The sequence below is a fragment of the Dipodomys spectabilis genome, unplaced genomic scaffold, assembly GCF_019054845.1.
Source record: "Dipodomys spectabilis isolate Male_0828 unplaced genomic scaffold, ASM1905484v1 ptg000145l, whole genome shotgun sequence".
NCBI classification, from domain to species: Eukaryota; Metazoa; Chordata; class Mammalia; order Rodentia; family Heteromyidae; genus Dipodomys; species Dipodomys spectabilis.
In genome coordinates this window covers 5,335,103-5,345,317 of record NW_024870822.1, presented here as the reverse complement: position 1 = coordinate 5,345,317, position 10,215 = coordinate 5,335,103, and the positions used below count along the sequence as shown (strand labels likewise).

Genomic DNA, 10,215 nt, shown 5'->3' with positions numbered 1-10,215 from the left:
GGAGCCAGGATCAGATTACCACCCCTCATCATCCCCAGAAGCCTCCTCTAGATTCCTTCCTTTCCAAAAGCAAAAACAGCAGGAGGTAGCAAGACTGCGGATTCCCTCCACTTTAAAGAAAAAAAAATTGTTAAAATGTTTCCTAAAGCCTATGGTACGTTCCCATGTCCGTCTGTCCAGTCCTGCGGCCCCGCGGCGGCCAGACACTTCCTTCCCATCCTCAGGTCCAGATACCCTTCGGCCATAGCTGAACCCGAGACGAACTGCTTCCGCATTTAAAGCTTTGTGGTTGGCTGGGACAGGAACTACCACCTAGAACGCTGTACTAGCAGGGCCCGATGGCTACCCAGGAGATCTGGGGATCGCGGTTCAAAGCCAGGCCAGGCAGGAAAGTCTGTGAGATTTTTTTTCTCCAGTTAACCGTCAAAAGGCCAGAAATGGGGCTGTGTAGTTCAAGTAGGGCCACACTTGAACGAAAAAGCTAAGGGGATAGTGCCCCAGTTCAAGTCCCAGTACCAGAACAGCAGCGACAACAAAAGTGGAGATGAGAATCTTGCTGAAGAAGACAACAGGGGTCTCCCCTCCCTTTTTTTTGTCGGTCGTGGGGCCTGAACTCTGGGCCTGGGCGCTGTCCCTCAGCTCTTCAGCACAAGGCTAGCGCTCTACCACTTGAGCCACAGCGCCACTCCCAGCTTTTTCTGTTTATGTGGTGCTGAGAAATTGAATCCGGGGCCGCATGCATGCGAAGCCACCTTCCCAGCCCAGGGGTCCCTTTTTTAATGCATCTTTAACCAAATGCAAGATAATATAAACCTCTCCATTCATTCCCCTCAGTCTTGCCCTAAGAACATGTGGCCACCACCTGTAGGCCTAGTAAGTACCATGTGAACCTCTCAGTGCTGATTTTCACAAGTTCACTAACAGCCCATGGCTGGGTTGGAGTTCTTCAGTTTTTCAATGGTGTCATTGTTAAAACAGCACAATTAATCCTGTGTGTTATACACTGAGTGTTTAAAAAATGTGAAGCTCCTTTCATCTGTGAGGCCTATAAATTCTTCTAGCCCTCAAATTTGCAATAAAAGCAAATGAAGGAGCTACTTTAGACTTTTCCTCCTACTTAAGTAACTTCATGTGTGCCCAGCTAAGAAGCAACCAACAAAGGCCATTCCATGGGAATCCTTTTTTTTTTTTTTAAAGTGGCACAAATACATATGTGTTGTATTTCAAAAACTTCAAATGGAAGTTATTCACTGTGTTATTAATGATCTATTGGTTTTATTAAGTATATTTCTGGAAAATATAAATAGAAAATAGTAATTTCTATTGCATGTTAAAAACCAACCAAATAACAAAAAAGCCACCAAAAGTACCAGTTGTGGAGGCTTACACTTGTAATTCCAGTACTTGGAAAGCAGATATAACAAGAATAGTGGATCAAGGCCAGCCCAGTCAACCAATAAGTGGGGCACAGCAGCATGTATACCTGATATTCCAGCTATGCAGGAGGCCATAGCTAGGAGGATAGGGGCGTGAGGCCAGCCTAGGGCAAAACCAAAACAGAACAAAAAAGCAAATATGAGACTATTTAGACCAAAACACAAACCTGAAAAACAACTAAAGTACAAAAAGAAGACGTCTGGGGACATGATTCAGGTGGCAGAGCAGCTGCTAGGCAGAGGCTCTGAGTTTGAACTTCAATTCTGCCAAAAACAAAGCAACAAAAATCATATAAACATACTGAGACAGGTTAGAACAAGCTGACAGAAACCAGAAAACATCTAAATATATAAACCAGAGTAAGCAGCTAAAAGAAATCAGATAAAAATTTTAGAAAGGAATTATTACTACTGTTTGAATTCAGGCTTTCATTCTTGTTAGGCAGACACCATCACTTAAGCCACCCCAGCATGATCTACGTATTTTATACATAAGTAAAATGCGTACCATAGTGGATACTTGTTTGGAAATTGTTCTTGTCAGAGTGACTTTTGCTTCCCCTTTTGCTTATTCATACCTAAATGATTAAGATGTTAAGACATTGAAGACCAGATGCATGGCTTACATGATAGACCACTTGCCTGGCAGGTGCAAAATTTTGGGTTTATTTCCCAGCACTAGGGAAACTACACACACACACACACACACACACACACACCACTATACATTTTTGTACTATATAATTCTAAAAATTGTATTAAAGCAGTAAAAGTTAAATGAATCCTTTTAAGAAAATATATTCATCTACCACATCCCCACCCCCACCACTGTTTTTTTGTTTTTGGCCAGTCCTCTGGCTTAAACTCTGGACTTGGGTGCTTCTACTGGGCTCCTTTTGCTCAAGGCTAGCATGCTACTACTTGAGCCACAGCTCACTTTTTGGTTTTCTGGTGGTTAATTGGAGATGAGTCACACGGACTTTGCTGCCTGGCCTGGCTTTGAACAGAAATCCTCAGATCTCAGCTTCCTGAGTAGCTAGGATTACAGGCGTGAACTACCACTGCCTGGATACTATCCCCATGTTTTATTGCTTAACACTGGCACTCTGTCATTTGAGCTATACCTCCACATTTGAGCTATACCTCCATTTCCAGTTTTTTGCTGGGTAATTGAAAGCATGAGTCTCACACTTTCCTGCCTGGGCTGGTGTTGAACAATCCTCAGTTCTCAGCCTGCTGAGTAGCTAGAATTATAGGCTTGAGCCCAACAAGAAACACTTCTTGAATGGTTTAAACCACCCAGAATGGATAGCAGATTCAGTATCCTTGTCAGGTGCAGCCTCTTAACATTATAAGCAAACTCTGCTTTGGTCATGATTATCATGTTGCTGAGGAAGATACATTTCTGAGTCATCAACTGGGGTCATAAGTAGCTTCTCTGATAGGTACCTCTCATAAATCTTTGCATCTCATTGCCTCTGATGAAGCAGAGCCTTTAAGAGCTTCCAACACTTTGTTCTAGTTCTTAAGGTCATAGATATAGTGGAATAGCTGTTTGGCAAAACCATCAGAGATTTTCCTTCCACCTTCCGAGTCCTTTTGGTTCCCAGGACATTCAATATATTGCGCCTCTCAGTGGCATATCAGTGAGTTTTGTATGTTTAGTAATTAATAGGAAAATATGAGTTTAAATCCAGCACAAGAGAAAACGATTCATTCAGGAGATACTATAAATATGAGATGTATGAGGCTGTGGCCAGCATCTATTGTGTATGTGGAAACACTGTTATGCAATGAGTAACTGACAGAAAACAGAAAAAAAGTAGGAAACCCATTTCAGAACATTCTGATGTGTCACTATATAAGAAAGGGTGTGCCTTCATGCTCTACAACAGCAGCTGCTCAGATCTGAATACTGCTCCCTTCTCCTACCGCTTTTCCTACTTGGGGAAATGGATGGTGGGACACAAGGTTAGGATGACTCTGACTGATCTACCTACTCTAGTGGTGGGCCAAAAAGTATCAACCACACTTTCTATCTGAAGAGCAAAGGCTTATTAATTTATGGGAAATAGGCAATAATACAAAATACAGGATTGAAACCCTAATTTGTTTTAAAAATGTGAGTTCTTGACGTTTGAAGGATTTCATTCCAAACCCAATTATATATTCACAAAAAATAGTGTTTCAGGAAAATATCCTTAATCCTAAAATAGACAAAGTGGACAAAAGAGAAACAAAACAAAGAATATTTACAAATTTAGAATCCATGAGACAATGTGAAGAATCTTTTGCTAATGAAAAAACACACTATATACTTTTACACACTTAAAAATGTAAATAATCTGAAAAGGTCATAGTGTGAGGATTGTTAACTTAAATTCAAGGTCATCATGTTGAAGACTTTAAATTCAAGTTGTAATGAAGAAACTTTTAGTTTAAAATGTGGTAGTTTCAGTTCACACATAAGATTGTCTAAGAAAAGACAAGCCATAGATTTTGAATTAGTCAATTATATCAAATATTAGGAATTGCTTAATAGATTACCTAATTACAAATTTTATTTCTAAGTAACTCACAACTGTAAGAAGTTTTTCCACAAAATCATCTATCCTTGTGTAGCTATATCCTTGTGTAGCTACATCTCTCCTGTGTGCCACATTTGAAATCCTTATTCAAAACAATTCCTTTGCCATTTCTATTCTTTTTTAAGTAGAAAATATTTTTTAAACAAATGTCTGTTCCTTAGCTATACTTTTTCTGACTCCTGGAAGAGAAAAAATATACTCCCATTTCTCCCATCTACCTCAAAACCATAAAGCAAACGAAAACAAATGCTATTTGCCTGCTATATACTGAGCAAATTTTCACTATTTACATTATTGAGAAATCTATTTAAGTGACTAGGGACATCCTAGGGCTTTGGTCAACAGAAGGCAGTCTAAAACAGGCGGGAGCAACGGCGCCTGCGAATGGGAACATCAAAGACCCTCCTTTGCCTCTCTTCCTCTTCCTCTTCATCTGTTTCTTCCATTTCTGGGGAATCATCCTCCTCCTCTTCCTCCTCCTCCTCCTCTTCTTCTTCTTCCATCTCTTCATATTCATCAGGACCCATTTCCTAAAGAGAAAAACAATCTTTTGATAAGAAGAATGGGGTAACATTGACCAAGATGCAGTGTACTTAAAAACCGATTTGTTGATTTGAAACCCCTTTTTGTACAACTACTAAGGGTAATTTTTTAAAAAAAATAGAAAAAAAGAATGTCCAGGAGCTTTCTTTCTTTTTTTATTAGTAATTTATCTATAACCTAGAATGCATACAACCAGACATGCCAGGTGAGTTTTCACAGCCATGAACATTGCAATTCCAAAACACACCTGCAGACACAGGTCCTAGAATGTAGTGTCCCATATGTTCAATAATGCTCAGTATGGTTGTATTGGCGAATATACTTCATTAAGACAATCTGTTATGCACACAAGGTAGCAAATAAATCACTCGAAATAAGCCAAGATAAAGGCTTACTGAATTTATCACAGTAATGTGTTAAAGAACCATTTTTTATTAATCCATACACATATGGAAAAGAGGATGTGAAAATACTAATCTGGTATGACCTCTGCTGGTAGCTTTTATGTACTATCAGAGGTCTGGATGATTTTTACTGAGCTCCTGCTATACTACTCATGGTTTTAATTCAAACATCAATAGCCTCTTCTTTTGAATAAATTATTTTATTTTTTTCAGTGGCTTAAAACAACAACAGTCATTTATTCTTTCTTGGTTCCTATGGTTGGTATTTGGGAAGCACCAATGGGGTGCCTCTAGCTTGGGGTACGGTCGGATGATCGCTGGACCTGGCCTCAGTCTCCTCGGGGGCTTCTTCACTCACACGTCTGGTACCTGGACTGGGATGATCCACACATCTGCAGACAAACATCTGGGGCTCCTGGGTGCTTCTTCCTGTCTGTGTGAGGAGTGATTTAGCATGGCAGCTTCTGGTAGTTGGATTTCTTACACAACGGATCAGAGCACCAAATGCATGTGGTCCAGAGAACTAGATTGAGGTTATTCCTAGCGCAGCCTCAGAAGCATCACTTAGCCAATTTACTAGAAGTGCATCACTAAAACTAGTCCACATGGGGAAAAGGGTAGCCTTACATTCCCTTGTTGGAGGCACCAGAAGGCAGCAGTGAGGAACACACAGTATCTGAACATCTAGAAACTGCAATTCTGCTTCACGAGTGCCTCTCTCTAACCAAACCTTGATTACTTGACTGCCAATTTTCTCTCTCGCACATTTGAAGACTTGTAGCTGCAATATCAGCCAGAATTCTGAGCGGCCAAAATCTAACTGGTTTCAGAGGAAAACTTGGTGCATGAGGCTAGCAAAAGTCTCCCCCACCAAGACTTTCTTTTTCTTTGAGTCAGGGCTATGAAGACTAGACTGTCTTAAACTTGAGTTTCTCCTGCCTTCAGCTCCCTAGTTCTGTTATTATAGGCATGTGCTACCAAGCTGAGCCTACATCAAGACTTTTACCAGTATTACATGATTCAGCACCCACTGTCCTCTGATCTCACCTCCAACTCCCTTGTTCCCCAGGGAACTGAACCAGATTCCTTAGTTTAAATGCACCAAGCACCAAGAATGTCTGGACCTCAAACTTGTTGCTCCTTTGGCTGAATAATCTTCCTGCACATTTGGCTTCCTCCAATTATTTTATGCCTCAGTTTACATGTCACCAGGGCTTTCCTCCGTCATCTGTATATTAGATGTTAGTAATATACTCCTTCTATTCCCTATTCTGTGGTTTTTCTCCATAGCACGTTACTACTTGACACATGCAGATAGTGTTTACTTATTACAGTTTGTCTCTTCCAATTAGAATGTAAATTCCAAGGCAGAAGTTTGATCTCACTAGTTGCTATAGTACTCAAATGCTGAATGAACAAATGAATGTAGGAGAAAGGAAATATGTCACAGGATTTATTATGACACAAGAATAGTAACAAAAAGGTAAACAGATATGATTTATATTTCATTATTTCTATATTTGGATTTTTTTTAACTGAGTTGATGAAGTCTTTGGATCTCAGAGAGAGATCCAAAATGCATAATGGGGAAGGCTGTAGAAATTACAATACATGATATCCACATAGTGTGATTATCAACTATGCTAATGAAGAAGACATTCCTGTTAAAGGCTACTGAGTGGCAAAAGAGTAGGTGAAAAGGGAACCAAAACAAAGATGGATGTTAAATGATTGACAGGAAGCCCTGCAGTGCTCTCACATAAGCAAAACAAAAACAAAAAAAAACCCTACACCAAGGAAAAGCACAAGACTAGCCAAAAGTGTACAGTATTTAAAACTTGCAAAGTATGAAGAATTCCTAAGCCTACTAATTCATCAGGCTGGAAGAGGACAAAAGAGAAACTAAATGATTCAACTTCCATTTCAAGAAAACAAATAGAAACAAAAAGTCAACAAATATAACCCCCATGGCCTTTTAAATGATGGTAGTAAGACTGGTAAGTCTTATTAAGTCTTAATAAGTCCTGACTTATTCTTTATTTCTATTGATTTCTCACCCTTTAGAGAAACTATTCTCTAATGATTTTATTATACATTTATAAGTGGTTAGGCAGAAACTAAAACTAAATAAGTAAACACATGGTTGAAGGAGGTATTAAGCATGTAATGGATTTATTGTAGTTTTAAAAGAAACTGATAGGTAAATATATAAAACTTCTCAGTTTTAATTTCTAGTATACTAAATACTAATGTAATCCATCTAAGCAAGAGTTTGGTTGAAGTCATCAGGGGGTTTTAGACATCCTAACGGGTCTGAGATTGAAATGCATGGGAACCATCATACTTCAGTAAAGAGAACTTTACACACATCCAACAAATATTAAAAACAAGCATCAATACAATTGAGTTGATCCAACAGTATCCAAACTGTCTGCCAAAACAAACCTCAATGTTCTTTAAACTTGGGGACAAGGAATGCTATTGGAGATAAGGAGATTTCAGTAACTGTCAATTAAAATTATGTCATTAAAAAGACATAACAATCCTAAGCACATTGGCACACAATTATAAAGCTTCAAAATACATGAGGCAAATCTGACAAAGAGATAGACACAATCATAATTTTAGTTGGAGATTTCAACAATCTTCTTTGCAGTAGTTGACAGAACAAAACAACAACAAAAGAGCAATGAATATACAGATGACATTAAAAAAAAACAACCTGTCAACCAATACACCAGTTTGACCTGTCACTTTCAGAATAGTATTTCCCCACATCACAGAATATACACTCTTTTCAAATGCACAAAGAGATTATTTAGCAAGATATATGAAGTCTTTACATAACATTGGACCATAAAACATTTAAAAGTAGTAAAGGTACAGAGTTTAAGTTCTCTAACCACAATAAAATTAGAAATCAATAACCAAAAGATAATTCAAAATTTTCAAATGTGTGGAAGTTAACACTTTTCTATAAAAGCCACAAATCAAAATTAAGTTACAAGGCAAATCTGAGTTCAAAAACAATTTTGAACTGCATATTAACTAAAACACAGCACATCAAAATTTGTGAAGTTCAACTAAAACAGTGCTTAGAGACAAAGACCTAAAATTGAGCATTAAAACTTCTACCTTAAAAAACTAGGGCAAAACCAAATAATACCCAAAGAAAGTAGAAGAGAAATAATAGACAATGGCAGAAATCAATGTGATAGAAAATATGTAGAAAAAAAAGTCAGTAAAACCAAGTTTTTCCTTTAAATGACCAACAAGAGTGATAGTAATCATGTGATGGGGAAAAAGAGAAGATACAAGTTACCAGTATTAAGAACCAAGGGTTTACAACTACAGCTCTTGTAGCCATTAAAAGGATATCAAGGGACTATTAGGAATAACTTTACGTCAATAAATTCAACATTTAGATGATATGGATAAATTCCTTGAAAGGCACAAATTACCAAAACTGAAAGAAATAGAAAATATGAATGTTAAAGAAGTAAATTCATATTTTAAATTTTTTTCCCATAAAGAAAACTCCAGTCCCAGATAGCTTCACTGCTGATTATCAACCATTTAAAGACAAAATGAAATGGAGCTCACAGAGACAACTGAGCTAGTCAAAAGTGGAAGTCTGTTACAAGGAGAAGCAAATTCCCAGTAACTGACAACAGTTTATATCATTCCTCCATGGGGAAGAAGACTAAAGCTTTGCTTCCAAATTTAGATTACAGGTCCTTTTCATCACACTGTAAGTGTAATGGCCTAAAGTTTCATCATCACCCTTTTCTTTCCAAACTGGAGGTGTGAATGTGTCATGCTAACATCAAGTGCATCTTCCCAGAATGAGCTCTAACCCACCCATGGGCCATCCCAGGAGCTGGAGAGCATTTTTTTAATGCTCAAGGCAGACAACTCTGCTGTGTTCTAGATAGACTATTTTATTCCTATTGTATACTGGAGCTTCCTAACCTAATCATTTTGTAGTCCATAATATTGAGACTAATGTTATAGGTGCTCCACAAGGTAATCCTAAAAGTGAGGTTGTAAACATATACCTGGCTTGACTTGAGGAAGGAGCCCAGAAAGAGACTTAAAAGTGTACATCCACCCATTCTGCTTCCTTCGGAGTCATCTCTAGAGGAAATTTTAGTTTGCTAAAGCTAAAAACACTGTAAAGAAATTCTTTCCTTGTAGTTTTTTTTTTTCAAGCTAGTAAGGATTTATTTTAGCAAAACAGAGTTAAAGTAAGGAAAATTTGAGGGAGAAACATTTACTGCTCCCCATGCAGAAAAAGTGGGAGTTAAAGACTCTTCTTCCTCCAGGCTTAATGAAATCAAATAAGGTAAAGGAAGGAAGGAAAGAAGGAGGGAGGGAAGGAGGGAGGGAGGGAGGGAGGGAGGGGGAAAAAAGAAAAGAAAGGAGGGAGGGAGGAAAGAAGGGAGGGAAGGAGGCAAGGAAAGGAAAGAAGAGAAGGAAGGAAAAGGAAGAGGGAAGGAGAGAAGAAAGGAAAAGGAAGGCAAAAAGAAAAGAGAAAATTGGGATGTGGCTCAAGTGGTAGAGTACGTGTCTAACGAGTTTGAGACTGAGTTAAAAAGCCCAATGTTGCTTCCCCACCCCTCCAAATTCCTGCTCTACAGTTTCTGGAAGTAAGTATCCTGTAGAAGTGGATAAAGAGGAGTACCTTCTTTCATAGAAAAAAGAATTCAGTCAGTCACCTTTAGGTTTCCTATTTTCAGATCCTGTCATGGCACTAAGGTAAGAGGCCTCCGCTTACTATGATTTCAAGACATGGTCAGTCAGGTTTACAAAGAGGCAAAACCCCCAAGAAACACCACCCCCACCCCAGTCAGCCCCCCAGTTTCAACAATGGCCTTAAGTATCATTTCATGCTGTTAGTGTCTAACAGAAAGTACATTCCTTATGGACTTCAAGGTCGCTCTGGTAACAGTACAGTTGGCACAGCTTCCCTTACTACACAGCTAGAAATTTCCACTTTTCCTGCCCTACTTATGATTCCTAAGACTATTCCAAAGAAGGTATTACAAGATAAGGCAGTTTGGGCCTCTGCCACTGCCTGGCAATTTATTTCCTGTGGCTCATGACCCTAACAATGGGAATGGAAATGAATAAAGGTGCTACTTTGCTCCTGAAGACATGCAATCTTAATCTGTTAGCAGAAAAATTTAATTTTGGCCACTCTTCTACATAGTATCTAGACAATTCAGTCCCTACTCACTGATC

At 38.6% G+C, this 10,215-nt stretch overlaps 1 protein-coding gene across 3 annotated transcripts in view; it reads right to left on the bottom strand.

Moving 5' to 3' along the window:
• Nucleotides 1-3,092: 3,092 nt before the first annotated feature.
• Fbxo3 (F-box protein 3) overlaps nt 3,093-10,215 on the bottom strand; it is a 32,205-nt gene continuing 25,082 nt past the window's right edge. The window contains exon 11 of one of the 3 annotated variants that reach the window (XM_042691351.1): nt 3,093-4,554. In XM_042691351.1, the coding sequence (XP_042547285.1) occupies nt 4,378-4,554 (177 nt within the window). In that variant the 3' untranslated portion in view covers nt 3,093-4,377. Of the gene's footprint in view, nt 4,555-5,152; nt 5,405-6,410; nt 8,438-10,215 lie in introns of those variants that run through there. The other 2 variants (XM_042691350.1, XM_042691352.1) reach the window with 2 other exon arrangements.